The 27,917-nt window shown below is 39.9% G+C and overlaps 1 protein-coding gene across 4 annotated transcripts in view; it reads left to right on the forward strand.

Moving 5' to 3' along the window:
* The window catches only part of LOC113445596 (zinc metalloproteinase-disintegrin-like MTP4), a 45,091-nt gene extending 19,297 nt beyond the window's left edge, over positions 1-25,794 (forward strand). For 3 of the 4 annotated variants that reach the window (XM_087938870.1, XM_087938872.1, XM_087938871.1), the window contains 8 exons: positions 1,050-1,134; positions 2,685-2,815; positions 11,319-11,496; positions 12,496-12,585; positions 15,523-15,718; positions 16,359-16,461; positions 23,408-23,528; positions 25,332-25,794. In XM_087938870.1, the coding sequence (XP_087794996.1) occupies positions 1,050-1,134; positions 2,685-2,815; positions 11,319-11,496; positions 12,496-12,585; positions 15,523-15,718; positions 16,359-16,461; positions 23,408-23,528; positions 25,332-25,376 (949 nt within the window). In that variant the 3' untranslated portion in view covers positions 25,377-25,794. The remainder of the gene's footprint in view (positions 1-1,049; positions 1,135-2,684; positions 2,816-11,318; positions 11,497-12,495; positions 12,586-15,522; positions 15,719-16,358; positions 16,462-23,407; positions 23,529-25,331) is intronic. The other variant, XM_026714867.2, reaches the window with a different exon arrangement.
* The last annotated feature ends 2,123 nt before the right edge of the window (positions 25,795-27,917 follow it).

Here is a 27,917-nt window from a genome sequence, read left to right on the forward strand (position 1 = left end):
ATGCTATTATCTTCCCACCGAAATGGTGCCTATTTATCAACTTATGTTTTTGTGCTTCTGAACTGGCTGGCAGGAGTTGGAGTGTGTCAGGCAGTACTTGGCAGGAGTTGGAGTGTGTCAGGCAGTACTTAGGTCTCTAACTGTCCACTTTCCAGTCAACAAGCCCAGTATCTTAACTGCTTAGTTCTGCACCCCATCAGCCTATGTATTCTCATGCAATTTAATGAGTGGGAAATTGATACATTTATTGTCTTATATGTCTTATAAGACATTGGACAAATGACAATTGTGTTGTGAGCAATCCTACAGGATACATGCATAACAAGTTGGTCTTGTGAAATATATTAGGGGCTAGATGTAGGGCAGATCTAAGCGCAAGGGAGAATATTAAAATAAACAAAAACAAATTCCATTTTATTTTTGCCACAGATGTTGATTTGACTTGTCTCCCAGTCTCCTTTTCCAATCCCATCTAGTCTTTAATAACTGCACAACTAAATTGATAGACAAAATCTATTAAATAAATATGTATTTGGGGTTTTCATGATTAATGGAATTTAAATTCACCTTATGGGCTGGATTCAGGCAATATGCTAATCCCTCTCCCCAACCTAATTCACCAGCCAAATCACCATATCATGAAAATGCATCTTGAATATGTTTAATACAGGTCTGCTTAGTTAAATGGCTTCTGAAACTAGAACCTAAAATAAATTCATTAAAAAAAAAACTTTATTAAACTTTTATTAAATTAAAAACATAGGAAATATATTATTCAACAACAGGATTTTGTAGTCTTATCTTATAACAATAATTTGTGCATTATTTACAGGTATTAATTTGTGCGCAATTACATTCTTACTTTATTACTTATAGTTGGTAGCTACCTATTTATTTATTTATCTAAAATAAATTCTAACGCCCTGAAAACTGGTAGTAACTGAGGAATGGGTTTGCAAAAAGCCATGGAGAGTTATATATGCCCTAAGACTACATAATGTGCTTTCACCTTCTATAAATTTTATTCCCCCTCCCCTTGTTTCTAATAGGCAGATTGAGTTCAGCGGAACTACTGTAGGACTTGCTTATGTGGGCAGCATCTGCAGTCCGGAGGAATCTGTAGCAGTTATGGAGGTTAGTAGAAAGGATACCTGTTACCTATTTGTACTCAAATCAAAACTTATATAGTCATAACTTCTTTACAAATAAAGTATCTTCTTATTTTTGATCCATGTCATTTTCATCCATATTTATTTGTGGATTTGACATCTCCAGGTCCTGTCTCAATTGATGATACTTTGGCACAATGTATTCTAGACATGTTATAGATTGAACTTCTTGTATGCAATGAGCTATATATCAGAAGTTGACAACATATTACAATGTTTCTGGATTAGGAGGAGTCAAACTGTGCTCTAATTGGCAAATGAGCAGGTCAAATCATATTACAATACTCCCAAATAATACTCCTGAACAATATTCTTAGCAATCCTAATGACAAACATGAATCACCCTTTTTTTCTTCCAAGAAATTTAGGATCTATATGATTGAGTTAATGTGCATTGAGAAAATGAGAGAATGCTAAATCTACTTCAAACGAAAAAAAAAAAAAACCTCCAATATTTTAAGATCCTGCAAGAAAACCATATTAGTTAAAATGATGCTATGCATTTATTGAGAAACGGTAAACTTAGTTTATTATTCACATAGAAAAAATGGAGAGACACAGCAATAAAAAAACTTATATGACAAAGCTCATAAAGTTTTGTTTCTTAATAAGCAGAGTTAGGATGTGGATAATATAAAGTAATCCTAAGCCTCTTTGCTTAAAAAGGCCATTTTTTATTCAGAAGAACATTCATTCTTAAGTTTGTTTTGGACTTCAGCCTTCAATATTCTGAAAATGCTAACTTGTACAAACACCAGTGAATATTTTTGAACTGAAGTTGCCTGTAAGTTTTAATAACTATTTATTTATTCAGTTATTCATTTATTTATTTAGTCAAGCTATTATTAGATAACAGGTATAACTATAAACATGGTTATGAATACATGAAATGGATACAAATAAGAAAAAAAGAAACAATAGGACAGGGACGGTAGGCACGTTGTTGCGCTTATGCACGCCCCCTACAGAACTCTTAGGAAAGGGGTGAGGTCAGTAGTAGAAAGTCTATGGTTAAAGTTTTTGGGGTTTGGGGAAGAAACCACAGAGTCAGGTAGAGTATTCCAGACATTGACCACTCTGTTGCTGAAGTCGTATTTCCTGCACTCAGATTTGGTGCACTTTACTTTGAGTTTGTATCTATTGTGTGCTCTTGTATTGTTGTGATTGAAGCTGAAGAATTCATTGAGAGGGTGGACATTGCAATATATAATTTTATGTACTATACTTAGATCGGACTAAATAAATGCAGATACCAAATGGATGCATAGGTTTTGATCTTCTCCTGTGCTTTAGCTTCCGGACTTCAAAGTTTTCTTCTGGATGTATTTCTTTATGTTCTGGGGTCTTGGTGGGCATACATGTATTCAGAAGAGCTAGAAGAATTCTGAGATGGTATCCTCAACTCAACATTTATCACTTAGTCACCAATTTTAGCCACTTAATGTTAATAATAATTGGATTCACTTTCAGTTTCTTGACAAACTAACAGTAAACAAAGTATTCTCTTTTCTTCAGGTTTATAGCAGAAGAACAAATATAATGGCATCTGGAATGGCCCATGAGTTGGGTCATAATCTGGGCATTACTCATGACCACGCTTCCTGTAATTGCAATGCTGAACTATGTATTATGTCTGCGATAATAAGGTAAGGATTGAGGAACACTTTTAATGCCTTTCCAATTAAGTTATTTTTAACTATTTGCAACTAATTGTTAAACATACTAAGAACTTACAAAAATGAAATAGTCAGGGAGTTACAAAAAGTAGGGTTTGGATCATTTGTGTGTCACTTTACCATGTTGTAGTTAAACTGTGTTATATTTGAAAAGGTAGAACTGTTCTCAACAATTGAATAGCCATCATTCATTAGCCCCCTCCAAAACACAAGAGTTTAAAGGAATAGAATAGGAAGCATAGCCCAAGAAACCAAATATGAATATCTGTGATGGATAAAAAAGGAAATCAGGTTAGATGTTAAAAACATCTCTAAAATGGAAAGGTGAATGAGGGAGGGGATTATTCTGAACGATGCAACAGCAGGAAGAACAAGATAGATTAGTGTCCGTGGGGTTTTCCTGCCTCGCCCCTTGCAACATAGAAGATATGTTACGTCTCTGCCATATATTGCAGTCTTCTGAAATCAACCGGTAGCAATGTACAAGTAGTCATTGACTTGCAAGCATTTGTTTAGCAACTATTTGAAGTTACAATGGCACTGAAAACTGTGGCTTATGGCTGGTCCTCACAGTTACAAGCATCGCAGCCTCCCTTCAGTCACAGAATCAAACTTTGGGCAGTTGGCAGCACCAGCATGTATCTATGATGGTTGCAGCATCCTGTGTACATGTAATCATCGTTTGTGACTTTCCCAGCTGTCTTCCCATATGCAAAGCCAATGAAGCAAGCTACAGTCCCTTAATGACTGTGTGATTCACTTAACAGAGTGGCAAAAATGGTTGGAAAACTGAGCATGACTCACTTAACAACTGGCTTGCTTGGCCATGGAAATTCTGTGGTAGCAAGTCAAGGACTACCAATATTTTGTTCTGGGTGCATATTTAGGCTTTACTTCATCAAGAGAGAAAAAGGAAACAGAACCAATTGAAGGAATCTTCTCAGCAATTGTCTATGGCAAAACTCCCCATAACTTTTGTGTAAGAATTTTGTGTAGCCTCAGTGAGCATGCCACCTATGGATTTCTAGTTTCTTCTGCTAAACCCCTAGACCTTTCATTGTCTCATATTTCATGCAATGGCAATGAGGTCAGGAAGCATAGAGAATGCTATGGAGCCTTTCCTGTACTTACTGAAAGATTTCTGCCATCGTGATTACTTTAACACTTCTAGACATTTTATGCTGTTTTGTACAGAAAACCTTGCCTAGAAAACAATGTTGCTGAATTAACACCACCAAATGAGCCTGGTGCAACCTTTACCTTGAAAGAAGACCATCTTGTCTATTCAATGGCCACCAGCAGATTGTCTTTGTGTTCTTGTTTTCAGCCCCTAACTTGAGGGCCAATGATTATATTCCTAGTGATTTGTATTAACATTAGGAAGGTGCTTGGGTGGGCTATGATACCATGTTTGCATCTATTGAAGTATGCAGTTTTGGAGATCAGTGGCACATCACTGATATTATGACCTTTTCAACAAAAGAAATCAACAATGAATACTTTCAGGCAAAAAGAGAGTTAGCATAATTAGCTCTCTATGTGCCTCAAAGCAGGAGTGGGATTCAAATTGCTTAACAACCAGTTCTGTGGGCGTGGTCTAATTTGCGGGTGTGGCTTGGTGGTCATGTGGCTAGGGTAGGAGTGGCTTGCTGACTGGGTGTGGCTAGGTGGTCATGTGACTGGGGTGGGCATGGCCATGTGACTGGCAAACCAAATGTAAGTGGTCCTCACTTAATGACCAGGTCTTTGCTTAGTGACTAGTTGCTTAGCAAGTGTTTTTTGCCAGTTTCCAAGGCCTGGGGAAGGCAGGGTGAGGCGCAGGCAGGTGGCCATGTGACTGGTTGGGCATGGCTTGTATGTAAATATTATAAATTATAACTTTTGCCCAAAATCAGGCAAAGCAGAAAGGCAGATTGAGTTGCTCAAGAATCACAGATTTACTTAGAGATCCGTGTTCCCGCCATCGGCTAGCTGAGTCTGCACTGCTTCAGTCCTAAGGAAGGTTTCTCTCTGCTTAAAAGCAGAGCCGAATATAAAGAGTAACTTTAGGAATGCCGGGAATGTTGCACTTAGCAAAGAGTTCCACGAACAGGATACTGACCTCGGTAACAACTCAGCCTGTAAAAGAAAAGCATACTTTTCTTTCTCCAATTCTTATATGACCATTTTAATCTAGTAGTTTGAATAAAACACCACCATCAAGTAATATAAGAGGAATTAGAATCCTGTGGCATCCATATGTTGCTAAACTGTAATTCCCCGGATACCAGGACACCAGACTATTGGTGAGGGGCACTGGGAGTAACATGTAGAGTTATCACAGGTTGATTATCACTACTCTAAAAGATCAAACATGTTATTTATTATAATACACAATATGAATTCTTCATCACTCCTAGATTTTTTTCTATAGAGTCATATAAGCCAGTACTTATATTTTTAAGAGTATGCTAAAATCACTATAGTCTTTTTCAAGTCAGGGTACCTTGTAATATCATTCTTATAGGCTAACATTACCTTCAGAAATAAACTCTTGCATATTAAATGGAGTTCCTTCCAAATTTACATTTCATTTATCCTATCCTTACTCCAAAAATAATACATATTTATCTATGTCAGAGCAGGCAAAGCTATGGAACATCTCATAAATATTCTCATAAATAGGGATAAGCATAAGCAACTAGGGGATGAGGCAAGTGATGAAACAAGAATTAAAACATCATGACACAAACCCTGTGACTTATACAGCTGCACAATATGTTCTGTCACTACAATTTGTACTACAATGGCTAGGTGGGTGGGAGTCACAAAATATCTACAGAATCCAAACTGCTAGCATTGTACCAAATTGTCCTGTTTGCCTATCATTAACCTTCTTCCATCCCCTTTTCGTTTTGTTAGACAAAACAGAAATATTTCCAAAGAAAGTTCTGAATTGCAGCTATACATTTTATTTTGTTTTTCCTACAAACACTTATGTGACTGAAATAGTATCCAGAGGCTTTCCTTGTGGGTGATGCTAAGGATTGATGACTTGCTCCACAATATTTTAACATTTTTAAATTAAAATCAATTGGTGCAGAAGTATTCAGGGGTGGGATTCTCTTCCCCTCTCTTTCTTTCTCCCTCTCTCTTTCTCTCTCTTTCTCTCCCCTCCCTCTCTCCCTCTTTCTTTCTTTTTTTCTGCCCCTTCCTTCCACCCCCTTTCTTCCTTTCACTTCCTTTCTCTCTCCCTTTTTCTCTCTGCTCTTTCTTTCTTTCCCTCTCTCACTTCCTCTTTCTTTTTCTCTCTCTCATTCTCTCCCTTCATCTTTCTTTTCCTTCCTTCCTTCCTTCCTTCCTTCCTTCCTTCCTTCCTTCCTTCCTTGTCTTTATCTCACAACAGACACCAAATTCTCTCTTGTCACACACACGCACGCACACACACACACACACACACACACACACACACACACACACACACACACACACACCTGGTCTGGGAAGAACTCCAGAGTAGCGAGTGGCAGGACAACGAAGAAAGCAGCAGCCCCGGAACATCCCTCCGCCCTCCCTTTCAGAGCACATGGGTGGTGGCGGTGGCAGCGGTGGGGGGGGCGGGCAGTGGTGGTGGCACGGCTATGGGAAACCCCAGCCTCCCTTTCCCTCTTCTCCTATCAAGCTGGCGGCCAGGTGCGGGGAAGCCCAGGACAGGCACAAGGTGGAGGAGGCACGGAAAGATCCCACTCTCTCTCTCACACAGACACATATACACATGAGCGGGCAGTGGGAGAAGAAGAAACTGAGCAGCCCCTCCCTTTCTGAGCCCCTCTGCTGCCCCTTGCTTCTCTTGGGTGGCGGTGGTGCACTCCCACCCCACCCTGATCCTCCCAAAGGAAATGGGTGGCTTTAGGTGTGCAGCAGCGGTGCACCCCTGCCGCACCCCGATCCTCCCAAAGGAAACAGACCTCCACATGTGGTGGTGGCCAGGAGTGGCTGCTCGAGCATGTGGAGGTACTTTGGGGGGGGGGTGCTGCTCAAGGCCCACAGCTCACTGTACTGCAGCTGCCATGTGGTAAGGAGAGCTGGCATGCCATGTGGTGGCTTAACCAGCCAGCTGAGGTTGCGGATGGGTGGGTCAGGTAGGTAGACTGGGCGAGGCCTGAGGAACCCCCGGATATGGCTACAGGAGGCCCAGGGAGTCCCAGAGATGGCAGCGCGAGGCCCAGGGAGCCCCAGAGATGGCTAAGGCCCAGGAAGCCCCGGAGATGGCCGCGGGAGGTCCTGGAAGCCATGGAGATGGCCATGGGAGGCCGAGGGAGCCCCGGCGATGGCTATGGGAGGCCCAGAGAGCCCTGGAGATGGCCACGGGAGGCCCAGGGAGCCCCGGAGATAGCTGTGGGAGGCCCAGGGAGGCACGGAGATAGCGGTGGGAGGCCCAGGGAGCCCTGGAGATGGCTGCAGGAGGCCCAGGGAGCCCCAGAGATGGCTGCAGGAGGCCCAGGGAGACCCAGAGATGGCTGCAGGAGGCCCAGGGAGCCCCAGAGATAGCTGTGGGAGGCCCAGGGAGGCCCGGAGATAGCTGTGGGAGGCCCAGGGAGCCCTGGAGATGGCCACGGGAGGCCCAGGGAGCCCCAGAGATGGCCGCGGGAGCCCCAGGGAGCCCCGGAGATGGCTACAGGAGGCCCAGGGAGCCCTGGAGATGGCTATGGGAGGCCCAGGGAGCCCCAGAGATAGCTGCGGGAGGCTCGGGGAGTCCTGGGAACAGAGGGGGAAGGGCTAGCATGACTTGCAGGCTTACCTGTGAGCAGGCATATTAGCGAAGAGGCTCACATCACAGCGAAAGGCAGGCAGGAATGGCTGCCCTTGTGGGCAGGCAGAAGCAGGCTGCAGGCATATCACACATGCGCAATTTAATCCAGTTCTGTGGACATGGCTTAATTTGTGAGTGTGGCTTGCTGGCCATGTGACTGGCTTGGAGTGGCTTGCTGGCTGTCATGGCCTGGTGGTCACATGACTGGCTGGGCATGACTTGGTGGTCATGTGACTGGGTGGGCATGACCAACTCAATGTCATTCACATCAAGCGGTGCCTTGCCTGGTCCCTCCCCTCCCAGCCACTCCTCAACTTATCTATAGTTCTATACAAGTATTGTTCACCTTTTTTTGACTTTATTATCTACATACTATAGATGTACTTTCATGGACCACTGAAAGGAGGAAATGGCTCACATTCTTTGCCCAAGAGGATGATAGGCAACAGGCTTTTAAAAGTCTGTCAGAAAGAAGTGGCCGGGGGGGCAATGTATTTTCCAAAGAAGCAGAAAGCAAAACAAGAAGCAATGGATGGAAACTGAACAAAGAGAGAAGCAAACTAAGAACTTCTAGGTGCTTCGACACTGGAGATTTTTAAGAAAAGACTGGACAGCCATTTCTCTGAAATGGTATAGGGTCTCCGCCAAAGTCCCTTCTAAGTGTTATTCTATTATTCTGATACCCCCCACCCCTGCACCCCCCTGCGTCCCATTGTTGGCATTGCAAGCCTCCCTGCACTTACTTGGGAGCCAGAACCAAGTGCATGGGCAGGGTCAGTTGGTCTTCAGAACTACTGGTTCGCTGAACTTCCGGTTGCAGGCTTTGGGGGTGGCAGGAATTCATGATTCTGTGGGTCCTTGCTGCACTCACCACTGAGGTACCCCTGATCCAACTGGATTTGGGGGTTGTCGCTACCCCAGAGGGGCAGCGGAAGATAGAGGAGATCCGGGCAGGGGTCTGGAAACATGGCAACCCCTTTCCCCTGCCAGATAGACTCCTTTTTTTTTCCTGAGGCAGTGGAGCGGCTGTCAGAAATGGCAGCCACAAAGGAATTTTCAACCGGATAAGATTTGTGCAGTAGGAAGAATCAGAAGGAGAAAGTTTTCTTGGCTGAACTGGGACATTAAGATACTTTTAAACCTGACTTTTGGATTGATACATTTGTTTCCAAAAGAAGTTGCTAAAGCGGCGAAAGTGCTGAAAGGAAAGTTCACTCCCTTTCCTTACGGAGAAAGCAAATAAGCACTGGAAAATCTGCTTCTTTAAGGTAAAAATAAGCTCTTTGTTATAAGTGGGAAGGAGAGGACTAAAAAAATCTTTAAAAATTTGTTTGAGGAGACGCCTTGAAGATTATAAGACCAGCAACTAACTGTAATACGGCTTTAAAATATATTTTGGGATTTTGCCCCAGGAGAAAAACTGCAAAGAGAAGAAGAGGAAATATTTGGTGTTTGTTTGGATTGTTTGATAACTTTGACACTTGGAAGTTACTTTAAGACTAAAAACATCTGGGTTGTTCTTAACAATTTACAATGGCATCATCTGTGGATGAATTAAAAATGGAATATGAAAAATTAAAGGAAAGAGAACAAGAAGGCAAGGATTCTTTGGGAGCTGTCTTCCACTTTTTAGAAATGGCAGTTTCTACATATCAGCAAATACATGAGGAGGAGGAGGAGGAGGAGGAGGAGGAGGAGGAGGAGGAGGAGGAGGAGGAGGAAGAAGAAGAAGAAGAAGAAGAAGAAGAAGAAGAAGAAGAAGAAGAAGAAGAAGAAGAAGAAGAAGAAGAAGAGGAGGAGGAGGAGGAGGAGGAGGAGGAGGAGGAGGAGGAGGAGGAGGAGGAGGAGGAAGAGGAGGAGGAGGAGGAGGAGGAGGAAGCCATTTTTAATGGACAAAAAAGTTCAATTAAGAAAGAAAATAGGAAGAGAGGAAGGAAAAATGAGAATTTAAGATTTATTAAAACAACCAAGAAAAAGAAAAATAAGGTGAAAAAAAGGTACAATGTTAGAAAGCAACAGAATAGAGAAATACAGCAGAGAGGGGAAGTTAAAAAGGTGGAGGTTAGGAGGGGGGGGCAAAAAGACCAGACTGGAGAAGAAAGGGAGGGAAAAGGGGGGGAAAAGCCACAAAGGTCTGAAACAAGATGTAAAAAAGCAGATCTTTTTCAGAGACAAAGGATAGAGTATAATTAAAGAAAGATTCTGCAAGAGTACATAAGATAGTATTGTAGTATTTGCATTTGAAATAGTCCATTGGAATATTATAAGATTTAACAAAATATTAAAATATTAAAATGTTTAATAATGATAGATCTCAATATTCAATAAAATATCAAAGAGAATTATAAATTTACTATTTCATTTTCTTATTTTAAAATAATGTATTAAGTAGAATTAGAATTAGAATGGAAATTATATATTTAACTATATTATAAATTTATTATTCCTTTATTTTAAAACGCAACATGTAGAATGTACTAAGCAGAATCAGAATGGAAATTATGTATTATTTTAAGTGTTAATTTAGGGGAAAGATAGAAAGGCGTTACACTTTAAAAGTGATTACAGGGGAAATTTTCTATTAAAGAGAAGTGATAAATAGATAATTGGAAAAGAACAGACAAAAGATACAAGTATAATGATTTTAAAATAAGATGAAATAAACAAAATATAATTAAGAGAGTGAAAAGAAGGGAGAAGTTATATAGAAAATATAGAATGGTAAATAAGATAAGAATGGTATATAAGGTGAGCATGAATTTGATTTATGTCTGTAAAAAAAGATGTAACCCAGGGCTAAGCCACTTTTCAAAAGAAGTTTTATGCTTTATGTTTTGTGTTTTAGTTAGCTATATTTGATTGAGAATTAATAAAACCTTGGAGGAATAAAACTAAAGGGAGAAACAATGAGAAATTTGGAAAAGACATGTACAAATGATAATTAAGGAGGTTTTATGTTTTTTATGTCTTGTTTTATGTTCTGTATTTTGTGTGTTTATGTTTGATTGAGAATTAATAAAACCTTGATAGAAAGAAATATAATTGAATAAAAGTGAAGGGAGAAACAATGAGAAATTCAGAAAAGATATATAGGTGTTTAAATGGAAATGTGATAATTTGGAACTATGCTGTATAAATGTTTATATTTGATTGAGAATTAATAAAACCTTGATAGAAAGAAATATAATTGAATAAAAGTGAAGGGAGAAATAACGAGAAATTTGGAAAAGAGATATATGTGCTTAAATGGAAATGTGATAATGTGGAACTATGCCTTAAAAAATAATGTTTTATTTGCCTTGTTAAAATTCATAAGTAATTTTTAGAAAGGAGGTTTTATGCCTTTATGTCCTATGTTTTGTTTGTCTTTAAAAAATCAATAAAATTCATCGAACCAGATGTACATTTAACATAAATTAACAAATCCTTAGAATCCCACTGCTGAAGTTGGTGGAATTAAAACTGAGGGAGCATAATCTGAGTGTTAGATCAAGGACTACAAAGAGTTCTCTTAGCACTTTGCACAAATCACTTTTTTAGCTCTAGAGAAAAAAAATCACTGCAATTCTTCATTAGCCATCCCTTTTCCATCTTATATGTTTTTGCAATGATTTTTGCTCTTAATGTAAATATGGATCATGTCCTGATGTCCTGATGTCTTATTTTGTTTCATCTCTACAGTTTTGAACCTCTCTCTGAGTTCAGCTCTTGTAGTATCCAGGAACATCAGAGGTATCTTCTTAGAGAGAGACCACGATGCATTCTCAACAGACCCTTGAGCACAGATATTGTTACACCTCCAGTTTGTGGAAATTACTTAGTGGAGGTGGGAGAAGAATGTGACTGTGGCTTTCCTATGGTAAGATTTCTTTTAATCAACAAGAGTCATTTGAAAAAAATTTCTCAAAAATGTGAATCCTTGAAAAATCATCTGGCTTTCTAAGTGGTTTGAGCCATCCAAGAGGCTGGTTTGTGAATGGCATAGGTTTGTGCCATTTATGTACATGCATGTATGCAGTGGTTCCTTGGATTTGCATAACCAGTTGTAAGGGAATAAAGAACTGGTATCTCATTAGTATTTGGGGAAAAGAATGGGTGATTTACCTCTTTTTCCTGACTGAAAACCCCTATTTTGTTCACATGGCCACTGTTCCATGATTTCTTGAGCTGCTTCCTCCCACAATTTATAATCTTTTATCTATGCTCTAGTCCCTAATAATCTTTTTATAAGAACAGTTATTTAGTGAAGTGTTCTCTTTATATTGTCAAATAAACATGTAATGGTTTGTAAGAATGTCATTGAGAGACAAAAGAAGGAGGGAAAGTCTACTCGATGGTCATATAGGAAATAGATTAGCCTGCAGAAGTAATGGGGCATGGCAAACATCTCATGAGGAGCAATGTGCATGGCAAACATCTCCCACCCTCTCTCTTGGTCCATAAAGATGAGGGGGTAGAAATATTGAAAGATTCTGCTACTGTAACCTTACAACAAAGGTAGTGTTAATATTCATGGTCAGTGCTTCTTCTCTGGATCACCTCAAAGGCTGGCATGAAGAGTAGAATACCCTTCATGAATAAGGAATGGGGGCTTTAGGTTATGTGGGATTCACAACTGGGAGATGAGGATATTTTTGTTTGTTTTATTCTTTTCACATAGGAAATATCAGATAAGTCTATTTCCTGCAGATATGCCATGATCTATTTTCAATAACAAACCATTTGTGCATTTGCTAGCATGAACCCATAAGAGAAAACACATCACAGAAATATATTTTCCTTGGCAGTTTTCTTCTTCAGAATAGACCAATTAGATAAAATAAGTCTATGACATCATTTGATATGTTTTGGTTTTCAGGATTGTCAAAGTGCCTGCTGCAACGCTACAACTTGTAAACTGCAACATGAGGCACAGTGTGACTCTGAAGAGTGTTGTGAGAAATGCAAAGTAAGACTTGTTTATTTTTAACTTCAAGAAAGATCTTACCCTGGTCCATACTAACCATATAAAAATGTAATATCTCTTGGCTGTTTTCTCTAGTCTGATAGGGATCATTTGAAATAAATATAAAAATTTGGGTAAGATGGACATTTTTATAGTTGCTACTCTTCCCAGTAAAGATAATTGCAATTTAGCCCATAATTCCAAATATTTTTTTGTTTGTATAATAATTTATCATAATTATTCTCTTTTATTGTTTTACATTGTGCGGTCAGCCATATACCTAGATATTTAATTTTCTTTATTGTCTGTAATCCCATTACTCTTTCTAATTCTATTTGTTGCAATTCCATTAGATTTTTGGACAGGAGTTTTGTTTTCTGTCTATTAATTTTCAGACCTGTCATTTCCCCATATCTTTCTAATTCACTAATTAACTCCTTTCCTGTTTCTATTGGATCTGCAATAAAAAAGACCATATTGTCCGCAAAAGCTGTATTGCAATTTGTATTCTTCTATCTTGACTTTTAGTCCTTTTATTTCCGGTTTTTGCCTGATTCATCTAAGAATCTCAAGTGATAATATAAGAAGCAGAGGAGAAAGAGGACAACCTTGTCAAACTCCTTTTTTTATTTCTAAACTCTGGGTAATTTTGCCATTCACTATAATATTTGCCTTCTGATTGGAATCTATTGTTGTTATTATGTGTTTGAATTTAGTTCCTAAGTTCATATAAATTTGCTGTATCATGAATTGCCAGTTCAGGTTATCAAATGCTTTCTGAGCATCCAAAAAGACAAGTGATATTTGTTTCTCTGGGTGGACATCATAATATTCCAGAATATCTATTACTGTTCTCAGATTGTTCCTAATTTGTCTGCCTGGCAAAAATCCACTTTGGTCTGTGTGGATGTATTCATTCAAAAGTCTCTTCAATCTGTTTGCTATAATGGTTGTGAATATTTTATAGTTGACGTTAAATAATGATATTGGTCTATAATTTTGGATTTGTCTTGTGTCCGTGCCCTCCTTCAGGTTTAGCGCGATAAGAGCATCCCTCCATGTATCCAGCATTTAACATCTATCTAGTAGATCTTCCATTATTTTATAAAATTCCCCTGGGAGACCATCTGGCCCTGGTGTTTTATTGTTTTTCTGGTTTCTAATTGGTGATTTAATTCTACTATCGTTATCTCTTTAGTTAAATTTTCCTTTAGATCTTCTCTATCTATAGGCCTCATTCTCCTCTCAAGTATTTTGGTAGTTCTCTTCTTTTCTTTCCTTTTTTCCCTTTTTCCCTTTCCCTTTTATAGTTTTTTTATAGCCTATTATTGAATTATAGTCTCCTATGATGCATATATTTCTTTGTTCTAATTCAATAATTTTTTAATGTAACATTTTGTAAAATTCTTGTTGGTTTTCATTGGGTGCATAGATTACTACTAATAATACTGGTTTGAGTGCTATCCACACTTCCATCATCAAAATTCTTCCATTGGGATCTGCAAACATTAATTTCGCTTTTATCTCCTCTTTAATATATACAGCTATTCCCTTCTTTTTTCCCTTATCTGCTGTGGCAGTGTATAATTTCCCTAATTTGGGGCATTCTAAATATTTTTTGTCCATTTTTTGAATATGTGTCTCTTGGAAACATGTTATCTCTACTTTTTGTTTACTTAATTTTGCCAATGTTCTTTTCCTCTTTATTGCCAAATTTAAACCATTTATGTTAATTGATAGTAAATGTATTTCTTCTCCCATTCTCTTAATTGTACCTAATTCTTGTCTTCTGCTTGCCCGTAGCTCTCTTTGTGTTCTGGTTGTTGCTTTTTGGTCTTCTTGTTCCTGTTTTGTTGATGATCTGTTCTTCCCATTCCTTTCTCTTCCTCTTTATTCTCTTGTTCCTGATGTTCCTCTTGGGAATTTGATTCAAGTTCCTCCTTGCTGCTCTGATCTTCTGGGCCTACTAGTTGATCATAGAAGTCCTGTGCCTTCTCTAGAGTGTCAATTTTAATTCTCTTTTCTTCCCATGTAATAAGCATCCTTTCGGGAATCAGCCATCAGAAGAGAATGTTCCTTTTGTTCAATTGCACAGCCAAAAACCTATAGTCCTGTCTCTGCTCCCTCACCCTTCTCGGGACCTGTTTCAATATCTGAATCTCCTTTCCCTTATAAACAACAGGTTCATCTCTCAAAATTCTATATACAATATCTCATACTTTTCTTCTTCTAAACCTTATGTGTACTTCTTTGGGGAGTTTATGTCGCCTGGCATAACTCGTGCTTACCGTATACGTATTGTCCAATTCATTCAGTATTTCACTTTTGTCTCTTCCTGATGTATCTGCTAAGATTTCAGCCATTACCATTTCCAGATTTCTTCCTTGGTTTCCACATCATTTTGGAATCTAAGATATGACGCCTGGTCCATCTAAAGGTGGATCAAAGAGTCTTCCATTTCTTTGTTTATTATTTTCATTTGCTGATCGACCCTTTCTAATCTTTTTCGGTTTGTTCTGTTCATTTTTTGACTTCTTTTATTTTATGTTCATTCTTTTCTAAGGCTTGTTGAATTGAGCCAACTTTCTCATCAAGTTTAGATATGTCCGATTTCATTTCATTTTTTAGTTTTCCCATTTCTTCTTTGATTTCATTTATATCTGCTCTCATTTCTGTATGATTCTTCATCATTGTATCCTGAAGCTTAAGCATCATTTCCTGTAATGTAAATAATGTTGTTTGTATACTGATGTTAGAAGCAGGTTTCTGTTTTTCCGCCATTAGCATCTCATCAATTTTTTTTTGTGTCACGGGTGAAGCTACTGTCATTGAAGTTGTTGCCACTGATGTAGGTTTTTCCCAGTCTTCAACATTGTGATAGTAATGCTTGTCATTTCTTTTAATATTTCAGCTGGAAGTATTTTTCATTCTCACCCACAGCTTAAGAAAGCAGGAGCAGAATGCCGGGCAGCAAAGGATGACTGTGACTTGCCTGAAATCTGCACTGGCCAATCTGCTGAGTGTCCCATGGACAGCTTCCAGAGGAATGGACATCCATGCCAAAACAACCAAGGTTACTGCTACAATGGGAAATGCCCCATCATGACAAACCAATGTATCGATCTCTGGGGGCCAGGTAAGTCGACCTTAGGATTTCAGAATAGTGGTATTGTAAAAGACTAAGACAATCATTGCATTAAATATTTTCTCCTTTGTATTCTGTTCTATAACAGAGTTAGAAGGATGCTTGGGGGGTCTTCTAGTCCAACTCCCTACTCAAATAGGAAACCTTATACCAATTCCCATCTTTTCTTTAAAAATCTCCAGTGTTGCAGCACCTACAACTTCTGAGGGATTTGTACAGATGGAATAATTTTTCAAGATGAAGTTCTTTCTTTGGAAGGTTTAGAGCTCAGCCCTCCAGATCTTTTGGTTTAAAGCTCCAGTCATCCCTAGAGAACAAGGCCAATGGTCCAAGATTCCCCTCCAGCCATTGATTTTCTGCATGGTCTTCTGCAAGTTGCATAAAAGTGGCTTCAGATTTTGTGCCCATAAAATTCAACAACAAGCAAGTTAAATGTAGCGCTGTATCAGATAGAGAATGATTCAGGCATAAAGAGGATTAGATAAATAATGGGTTACAAAATAATAGGTTACAAATAAGCAAATACTAATAATAGTGTCTTTAATCCTCTAAAATCTCTTAAGCCATTCTTTATCCTGCTGACATGTTACACTCTCAGGTAATTGTCCTGATTCCTCACTCCCCTTTACAGGTGTAAATGTGTCTCCAGATATATGTTTTACGTTGAACCAGTATAGCCAAGGTTGTGGCTTCTGCAGAATGGAAAATGGTACAAAGATTCCGTGTGCAGCAAAGTAAGCAATCTAAATTATTTCCTTCTATGATGATGATATAATATAAGAATAATAAGAAATATTTTAGGGTCTCCACTGTGGGAATATGATTCGGTCATCTGGCTAAAACAGTAGAAATGTCAGCCAATTTCTGAATGGCTAATTTTCCTTTGTTTGCCATCTTGGGAAACTGCCTTTTAAAAGATTGTGTCAGAAAGGACAGATAGTTCTTGACTTACAACCATTCTTTTAATGATTTCCGAGAAGTGACTTACAACTGGCCCTTGCACTTACAACTGTTGCAGCATTCCTATAGTCATGTGACCACAATTTGGGCGCTTGGTAACCAATATATATTTATGAGGACTGCAGTGTCCCAAGATCACATGATCATCATTTCCAACCTTCCAGCCAACTTCCAATAAATCAAAGTCAATAGGGGAAGTCAGATTTGCTTAACCACCATGTGATTTATTTAGCAATTGTAGTGATTGACTTAACAGCCATGGCAATATGATCATAAAATTATGTGCAGCTCACTTACCAACAGCCTTATTTAGAAATGGAAATTCTTCATGCATTTGTGGTCATAAGTCAAGGACGACGCTATAATCAGCCTTTCCCTTTGGGCTGACATTATCCAGCTTTGTTTACCCTGCGTATTTCTGAATAAACCCTGGTTGATGAGTTTATTTAGTCATAAATCATGATTTAGAAGTCACCATGGCTAAATTTGCACCACATGTTGGGGCAAGATACAGTGTTGCCAGAGCTAATCTGAAGAAAGGTCAGGCCAAGACTGATTATAAGAGGAAGATTGAGGATAATTTTTATAACATGAGGCAAGTGTGGTGAGGGATTCAACAAATTACAAACCATCAACTGACCAATGTCATCCCTGCTGAGGGGGATGCTTCATTGGCAGAGGAACTGAATCATTTTTTTCTTGCTTTAAAGTGGAGAAGTCAAAGACAGATAAAATACAACCACCAGCCAATTGTAGCCCCCAACCTCATTATGGAGGAACAGGATGTGAGGAGCATTCTGAGGGCTGCGGACCCTAGAAAGGCTGCTGGTCCTGATGGTATCTCTGGCCGAGTGCTGAAAGACTGTGCTGATGAGTTGGCTGGAGTCTTTACCAGGATCTTCAATCGGTCTTTATCCCAGTCCACTATTCCATCTTGTTTGAAGGCTTCCACCATTGTTCCACTGCCAAAGAAGTTCCCTATCAATAACCTCAATGATTACAGACCAGTGGCACTCACTCCTATCATCATGAAGTGCTTTGAGAAATTGATCTGCCGGCACATCATTTCTGGTCTTCCGCATACATTTGATAAACACCAGTTTGCATACAGAAGAAATAGATCCACAGAGGACACTATATCACTCTTCACACTGCTCTGACTCAGCTAGAATGGGGGGAGGGGGATATATGAGAATGCTGTTGGTGGTGTTTAAACTTCTGGACCTTGGACTTTCTTATTCAATCTGCCTTTGGATTATGGATTTCCTGTCTGTCCCCTCACAGAGGGTTAGATTAAGTAATCATACCTCTTCAGCCCTTATTCTTAATACTAGTACACCACAGGGTTGTGTGTTGAGTCCCTTACTCTATACTCTTTATGTGCATGACTACATTCCCACTCACGCTAGTAATACTATTGCTAAATTTTCAGATGATACAACAGTGGTTGGACTCATCTCTGGGGGGGATGAGTCTGCCTACCGAGATGAGATGGATCAGTTGCTTTTGTGGTATGAGACAATAACTTGGTCCTCAACACCAGTAAGACCAAGGAGCTTATAGTGGATTATAGAAGGAACAGATCAGACATCCAGCCCTCGCTTATCAATGGAGACCAAGTGGAGCAAGTGGCCAATTATAAGTTTCTGGGTGTTTCTATAAAAGAGGACCTGACCTGGGGTCATTGCAGCCCTGGTCAAAAGGGCCCAGCAAAGATTATGCTACCTGAGACTTCTCAGAAAACAACAACTGAATGAAAAACTGCTGGTGATCTTCACCATAGAGAGTATTTTAACTTACTGCACCTCTGTAGGGTTTCCCAAGTGGCATATAGGACAGCACTCCAGAGGGCTCACATCATTGCCCAGAAGATCACTGGTTGCCCTCTCTCCTCTTTGGAAGAGCCTTACAGCTCCTGCTGCCTTAAGAAAGTTCAAAACATTCTCAAAGGTCTATCTCCTCCTGCAAACCCTTTTTTTGAACTATTACCATCTGACAGATAGTACAGAATAGTAAAAAATAAATATTTTATTTATTTATTCATTTCTTTGTTTGTTTATTTATTTGATTTGTCAATAACTTACAAGATAATAGGTATAAGTATATACATTGTTATGAATACATGAAATGGGTACATATAAGAAAAATAAAAAAATATATAATTTTATATATATAAAATATAAGAAAAATAAAAGAACAAATAGGCTGAAAAACAGTTTCTATCCAGACCCCACCACCTACCTAGAAAAAACTACCAAATCCAAAATAAAAGCCTCCCCCATCAGTGAAGAAATCCAGCAAAGAATCATACCCAGAGAGAAATCATCCAGATGCCCTAAGCTTTATGGTCTCCCCAAGATACACAAAGAAGGAACCCCACTCAGACCAATAGTCAGCTCCATAGGCTCACCTCTACAAAACCTGGCCAAATTTCTCGCCAAACAACTACAACCCTATGCAGAATCCATCAACTCACATGTAAGAAACTCATTCCAGTTCATCGAGATCATAAAGAAACAAAACTTACAACCCAGCGACCTACTAGTAAGCTTCGATGTCATATCCCTCTTCACCCAAGTACCAATAAAAGAAGCCTTGACAGCCATCCAAAACAAATACAACCCCCCCAAGCACATCCTGGATCTGACCAACCACTGCCTATCCAATACATACTTCACCTACAATGGACAAAAATACAAACAAATAGAAGGAGCACCCATGGGATCACCCCTCTCACCTGTCATCGCAAACCTCTACATGGAACACTTTGAAACACAAGCTCTAGAAAAATACGACCACAAACCCAAACTCTGGCTCAGATACATAGATGACACCTTCATAATCTGGCCACACGGGAAAGAAAAACTGAACAACTTCCTCACACACCTCAACAGCCTACACCCCAAAATACAATTCACCATGGAAACAGAAGCCAACAATCAACTTCCCTTCCTAGATGTCTTGGTATACAAAAGATCCAATGGCTCCCTAGGACACACCATCTACCAGAAGAAAACACATACAAACCGCTATCTACATGCACTCTCACACCACCACCCAGCACAGATCAATTCCATAGCCAAAACACTCATCTCCAGAACAAAATGCTTAGCCGATGAACAACACCAAAAAACCGAACTACACACTCTCACCAATGTACTTACAGCCAATGGATTCCAAAGACACAAGATTACCCACCTAATCCAAAAAGAAACCCCAACCAAAATCCAAGACAGAGAACAAGAAAACGGCAAAGCCCTCCTCCCATATATAAAAGGCACTACAGACAAAATCAGCAAGATCCTCCAAAAACACAACATTAAAACAGCATTCTGCACAAACAGAAAAATATCCACCATCCTAAGAAACCCCAAAGACAAAATCGAATTAGAAAACCAAGGAGTATACGAAATCCCCTGCACTGCCTGCCCTGCCACATACATTGGACAAACTAACAGAAGAATAAATGCACGCATTGAAGAACATAAAAACTCAATCAAAAAAGAAGAAACGACCTCTTCCCTGGTCCAACACCTCAAAGCCACAGGACATGAAATTGACTTTAAAAATACCAGAACTATCGCCAAAACCGAACACTTCAACAGCAGAATAATCAGAGAAGCCATAGAAATAGAAAAATGCCCACACAGCATGAACAAACGAGATGACACCTCCCGCCTTCCAGCCATTTGGAAACCCGCCCTCATGAACAGACGAGTACCTAACATGAAGAAGGACACCAGAACCACACCCATGAGAGCCACACAAGATGCCACCACCACACTTCCATGTAGAAAACAGACTCACACCCACTCAGAAGATGAGACACGACCATGGACCAGAAGCTACACTGCAGCTGCATCACTGCCCACTTCAAACCCCTCCGAGCCATACATGAAGCAGGCTGACACCCACTATGGAGATGCAGCGCGACCACGAACTCGAAGCCGGGCAGCAGGAAATCCAGCCAATCAGAACACGGCCAACCCCCCAACCAATCAGAACACAGCCAAGCCCCCACCCAATCAAGTCCCACCCCCACTGGCAGTTGGAAGGAAGAAGCAGCTGCAATCTCACATCACTCCGAGAAGCAAGAGCCAAAGACCTCAGAGGCCTGATGATGATGAATGAGACTTCATCGAAACGTTGCCTAGATACTTTGAATCTTACGCGGGAGAAAACCCGAACAACCAAAGATCCATATATATATTATATATATATAACTTATATATATCCATTATATAAGTTTCTATATAATCAGTTTTACAATATTCTAAAAGTTTCTAACTTAAAAATATTATATTTTAAAGTACCCAGTCTGGTTTTCTAAATATGCTCTTTCAACAAGTCTGTTACCCAACCTCCTATTCCAATAATGGCTCTTAAAGCTCGCCTTGATGCTTTTCTTCCAGAGGTGGAATAGGAAAACTAATTCCACCTGTCCTTTGGGTCTCACTTTCACTCAGTTGTTTCCCAGGGAGCTCCTTCTTCTATAAATATTAGAAATTCAGAGTTGAAAGTATCTCACCCTGATCGATCACACCGTCTTTCTGTCTTATCTCTTCTTCCAGTGGCTATCCCAGCTTCATAAGGGCATGCAATGGCTGCCTCCCCTGGCTGCCGAGCTGGAGAGCCTTCTCCAGATCAGTCAGGGAGATTGTGGGCTTCCTGAGGTCAGCAGAGTGTGCTCTCTTCATTTGTCACTCCTCTGAGGCAATTTAGATCCATTTTGACCTTCTGGCAGCTTGGATATCAATGGTCCCACAGAGCTCCCGTGAGGCACATCATATCACTGAGACATTAGCCCACCCACCCACCCCACTTTCAGGGTTTTCCAGGTGGACAATGGATGCATTACTTGCTCTTAAGATAAGAATCCTGAGTCACTCATCTTCACCTTTAAAATCAGGGAAATCACAATGAGCCAGTTGGAGATACAGGAACTGTGGTTTATCTATTTTGTTCCAACCTTGAAACACCTTATGAGATTTTTCAGTTATGTGTTAGGGGCAACTAGTTCCTACTGAGGCTGAGCAAACTTCTGGTTCTCCATTTCTAATTAAACAAAAACACATAAAGGTTAATCCAAGATTAAGAGTGTTAGCACAGTCACTCATGCCCCAGTTCCAGCTGGACTACTGCATAGGAAATGATACTGGAAAAGATAATAAAGAACCAGATCTGCCAACATCTAGAAACAAGTAAAGTAGTAACTAGCAGTCAGCACCAGTTTGTTAAAAACAGATCATGCCAAACCAATCTTATTTCACTCTTCAACATAGTGCCTAATTAGTAGACCAGCAAAATACTGTGGACATAATATATTTACATTTCAGCAAGGCATTCGACAAAATAGACCACAACCTACTTCTTAGTAAGCTAGAAAAAAAGTGGAATAGATAGCACCACCACTAGTTGGACTCATAATTGGCTGACAAACAGTACTCAATGAGTAGTCCTTAATGGGTCTAAGTCTACATGGATGGAAGTAAGCAGTGGGGTTCAACAAGGTTCTGCCTTAGGCCCAGTACTCTTCAATATCTTCATTAATGACTTAGATGAGGGAATAGAAGGGGAACTTACCAAATTTGCAGATGATACTAAGCTGGCAGGAATAGCTAACACCCAAGAAGATAGGCTCAAGATCCAGATGGATCTTGACAGACTAGAACACTGGGCTGTATCTAACAAAATGAAATTCAATGTAAAGAAAAGTAAAGTCCTACACTTAGGCAAGAAAAACCCAAAGTGCACATATAGATGAGTGAAACCAGGCTCAATAGCAGCAAATGTGAGAGGGACCTTGGAGTCTTAGTGGACAACCAGCTAAATATGAGCCAGCAGTGTGCAGCCGCTGCCAAAAAAGCTAATGCAATCCTAAATTGCAATAACAAAGGGATACAATCGAGATCAAGTGAGTTACTAATACCACTCTATAAAGCCTTAGTAAGACCACACCTAGACTACTGCATCCAGTTTTGTTCACCACATTATAAAAAAGATGTTGAGACTGTAGATCTAGAAAAAGTACAGAGAAGACCATTAGGGGACTGGAGACTAAAACATATGAAGAATGTTTAGTCTAGTGAAGAGAAGGACTGGGGAGACATGGTAGCAATCTTCCAATTTTGAGGGGCTGCCACAGAGAGGAAGGAGTCAAGCTATTTTCTAAAGAGCCTGTAGGCCAGACAAGGAATAATGGATGGAAACTGAACAAGGAGAGATTTAACCTGGAAATAAGGAGAAATTTTCTGACAGTGAGTACAATCAACCAATGGAACAGCTTGCCCTCAGAAGTTGTGGGAACACCATCACTTGAGACTTCCAAGAAGAGACTGGACTGCCATTAGTCAGAAATGGTGTAGGGTCTCCCGCTTAGGCAGGGCGTTGGACTAGATGACCTATAAGGTCCCTTCCAACTCTGATTATCTGTTATCTGTTATAGGGCTACCCTTGAAGAGCATTTGGAAGCTACAACTGGTACAGAAGGCAATGACACTTACAGTCCTGGAGGCCCCTGGCATGACATACATGACCCCAATGTTACACAAGCTGCACAGATTGCCCATCATCTTGTTTGTTTAATTTTTAACTTTTATTCCGATTATAATTGTTTTTAGCAATTTCTAACTTTTTATTACATTGTAGGTCACCCAAGAGAGCAGGCTTCTCATTACTCCATTCTTTTTAATTAAAATGAATTCACTGTTTTCTTTTCAGGGATAAAATGTGTGGCAAGTTAATATGCGAAAAGGAAAACTCGACATGCACCTGCTTTCCTACAACAGATGACCCAGATGATGGAATGGTTGAACCTGGAACAAAATGTGAAGATGGAATGGTTAGTAAAAGATGACCTCTAACCTATGTGCTCAGATTCCAAAGGTTGATCACTAAAAATCTAACAATAGATTTTGCTGGTTTATATTTTCCACAGTACAGTGAATCTGCATAGAAGGAAAAGTAATCCTCTAGCCCCAGGGGTTGCCAACCTTTTGGACCACAGTGACTACCAAATTCATAATTTTAAATCCCAGGGACCACTAACCGGTTTTGTGGGTGTGGCCTATTTTGTGGGTGTGGCTTGGTGGCCATGTGACTGACTGGCTTGTATGTAAATATTATAAATATTTGTATAAATATAAATATTGATTTTTTTTATAAAAAAGAGCAACTTTTACCCCAAATCAGGCAAAGCAGGCAGGCAGATTGAGATGCTCACAGAATCACAGATTCATTCAGAGATCTATCTATCTGACATCGTCTAGCTCAGTCTGTCACATAAAATTTGCTTGAAAGAAAACTCATAAAATTAACTCACAACACACCATGTATGTAAATATTGAAATTTTTATTTAAAAAAGAGCAACTTTTACCCAAATTCAGGAAAAGCAGGCAGGCAGATTGAGTTGCTCACAGAATCATTCAGTGATCCATCTATCTGCCATTGGCTACTTGAGTCTGTCACATAAAATTTGCTTGCTGTGAGTCTACACTGAATAATAGAACCTTCAGTCCTAAGGGAGGTTCGGCTGTGCTTAAAAGCAGAGGCAAAGATCTAAAGACTAGCTAAAAAGCAAGAAATGCAACCATTTCCTGCTTTCTATCTAATCGAAATCTCCCAGCACAGCAGAACAGCTGATGGTTGGAAAAAGGAAAAATAGCAACTTAGCAGGCAAGTTTGCCAGGTAAGGAGTGAATGAGCGGGGAGGGTTCCCATGGGCCATGTGGGTCACACAGCCTTGTGTTTCTGTGCAGCCTGGATTAATTGCTTTGGGGGGGTGCTCTGGGGGTGACATTTCTCTGAGGCCCACCAAAATTTTCTCGTGACCACTGCTCCAGCTTTCTTTTGGTTTTCTTCTTTTGTTTTTCCTACAAACAACCACAACAAATGAGGTGAATGTCCAGGGCTGTTTCTTTCTTCTAAGAACAAAATGGCCTTCTCAGAGCCTTGTGCTTCTCCCTTGCAAGCACTTTCTCAACAGACTGTCAAGAGACAATCCTTTCTCTTAACTTGTAGGTATCTTCATAGGGAAGGTGGAAGAGAGAAATGAGAAAATCAGGGCAGAGCTGGTTGTGGCCTAAAGGCAGGGGTAGGATATGAAAGGGTTAACAACTGGTTCGGGAATTACGAGTTTCCCTGCCCACTGTGAATTGCACGCCTGTCAATCGTCATGAGCACATCATTAGCACGCTGCTGCCGCCACTGCTGCTGAGAAGCAGCCTTTGAAACAGCCCTCTTTTCTTGTTTTTTTAACTGCAGCTGTGCCTTATTTGGCAGCTGAAGTTGAAAAATCAGGAAATAAAGATCAGGTAACAGCCCAGGTGGGTGGGTGGGCAAAAACATCAGCAGACATAGAACTGGTTCTATGTCTGCTGCTCTTCAGAGCTACCGGTTCTACAGAGGTGGACAGAACTAGTAGAAACCTACCCCTGCCTAAAGGACACCAGTTCAATGAAGCCACTTAGATGTGCTAAAGCAACCTCAAAGCTTATGTGAAAGGATCAGGAATCACTTCCCCCTGTTTTTTTGTACAATGTAGAACCTTTAAAAAGTTTGGGTTAGTTCTAAGGAATGACAGAGTTTAGTTGTGTAGGAAAGTGCTTTCTTATTCTATTGATAAACTCTTGCTTTGACTTTCAGGTGTGCAGCAACAGGCAGTGTGTTGATGTGCAGACAGCCTACTGATCAAGCACTGGCTTCTCTCAATTTGATTTTGGAGATCCTCATCCAGAAAGCTTCCCTCAAGTCCAAAGAGACCCATCTGTCTTTATCCTACTAGTAAATCACTCTTAGCTTTCAGATGGCATCTAACATTTGCAATGTTTCTTCTCCATAATTTAATCAGATAATCTTTTGTTATAATCAGATCTTTTCCCTGCCACAAAGCTCATGTACAGCACCAATGGTCATGTACAGCACCAAAGGCTTATTTGCTGACAAGAAAAAAATAGCCATTTTACTGTTTGCCAATTGCAATTCACATTTAAGGCAATAAGCTCTGCCCTTTGAGCTGGCATATTCAAAGGCAATGCTCCCTCTCCCAAAATTATATGCTGGCTTTCCAAGAGGTAGCTTCTTCCATCAATAAACTATTCTCATTCTGCATTTTGTAAAGGCTCATCTTTCAAATCTGGTTTGCTGAAGTAAACCACATCAAAACTTGCATGCAATCAGGAGGTAAACCATCCAAGTGAATTATCTACTGGTACCAAAGAAGTTGGATTTAGTTTATTCCTAGTCACCTGTTTCATTCTGAGACATTCTGTCTCATTCTAGCTCAGAAAGAGCCCCTAAGTATAAATCATTCACATATTGCAACACACATGCTTTTCAAAAGGCAACTGGACTTCCTTGGTTTTTCCTTGAAAATGTTTCACTTCTCATCCAAGATGCTTTTTCAAGTCCAGTTGCCTTTTGAAAAGCATCTCTGAAACAACCATGACCTGGATGATTGAGAATCTCCATAGACACTGCAACACAGTGCTATTTGTTCCTGATTGGGGGTTCATCTGAGTAGCTCAGAGCCAAGAGCTTCACCAAAAATGGTTGGGCTATTTTCAGACCCTTAGGGTAAGGCAGTCCAATATAGCTGAGTTCCTGTATCTGTTCATTGTCAGATCACTGAAAAGCAAATAACTTCTCATGATCCACTTGAAGGGGAATAGAGAAGAAGGCATCCTTTAAGTCCAATACAAAACAAAGGTGAAATCAAAGTAGGATTTGATACTGTAGGGTGAATTGTCACTGTGAGTAAATTGATAATTCTCAAGTCCAGAACCAGATAAAAAGACTCATCATGTTTTTTAATTGGCAGAGCTGAAAATTGAAATAAGTTTTCCCTTTCTTGAGAAGATCATATTGTAGGAAGTGATTAATAATTGGCCTCAGTCCTACTCTAGCTTTCTCTGAAAGAACATACTGTTTAATTTGCACAGGTTCCTCTTCAGGGCAATTTCCACAGGAGGAATATATTTAGCTCCTCCTGGAGTGCTTGTAGCTCAGCCTCATGACATAACTGCATTTGAGATAGACTGCCTTGGATGGGGAAGATATTGCCTGAGTGGGGATTTCAAGACAGGCAATAAGAGTCTCCAATTGGCAAAAACATCATGATTTTTCTTTGATCAAAAGAAAGAGTGACTTGCCATTTAGAAAGTAAGTCATATCCCAAAAGTGTAGCCAGACAGTGATGCATATTCAAAAAGCCAAGTGTCAACTTTTCCCTCTAACATCCATTCCCAAAAGTGGTTAAAAAGGGTTGATGTGGGATTGTCCTGAAGCTCTAACAATGGGTATAAGATGATTAGATTTAAGAGCCAGCGATTTAGTGACTACAGAATGTGTAGCACCCATATCCCGAGGAAATAAATATTTTCACCTCCTACCATAGCAGATATCAAGAGCTGGGGAGGCACTAGGGCTGTTTGAAGACTCCACCCCTGGCTGCTTCATTCTTTGTCTTCCAGCATAAGAAAATATGGCTGGTAGGCAAGTCCCCTGTTTGAATTCAATGGTCTTGCATCTTGCCAATGTCCTATTTTAGGGCAGGGGTGGGATTCAAATTTCTTAAGCGGTTCTGTGGGAGTGGCCTAATTTGTGGGTGTGGCTTGGTAGTCATGTGACTTGGTGGGCATGGGTTGTATGTAAATATTATAAATATTTATGTAAATATTGATTTTTTTATAAAAATAGAGCAACTTTTACCCAAAAGCAGGTAAAGCAGGCAGACAGATTGAGTTGCTCACAGAATCACAGAGATCTATCTATCAGCAATTGGCTAACTGAGTCTGTCACATAAAATTTGCTAGCAAGCAAACTCACAAGATTAATTCACAACACACCATGTATGTAAATATTGAATTTATTTTTTAAAAAAAGAGAGAGCAACTTTTACCCCAAAGCAGGCTGGCAGATTGAGTTGCTCACAGAATCAAAGATTAAGTTAGAGATCTATTCTATCTGCAGTCAGCTACCTGAGTCTGCACTTCATCCTAAGGAAAGTTCAGCTCTACTTTTAGATTAGCTAGAAAGCAAGAAATCCAAGATTTCCTGCTTTCTAGCTAATCTAAGTCTCCTGGCAGAGCAGAACAGCTGATGGTCAGGGAAAAAAAAGAAAAAAACAGCAACTTACCAAACCAGGCAAGTTGGATGACTCCTATGCCAGGTAAGGAGTGAGTGGGTGGGGAGGGGCGGGGCCAGCCAGTGGAGCGATTTGCTGGTTCTCCG

Source organism: Pseudonaja textilis, chromosome 9, assembly GCF_049901715.1.
Source record: "Pseudonaja textilis isolate UNSWEBS1 chromosome 9, rPseTex1.2, whole genome shotgun sequence".
Classification (NCBI taxonomy): Eukaryota; Metazoa; Chordata; class Lepidosauria; order Squamata; family Elapidae; genus Pseudonaja; species Pseudonaja textilis.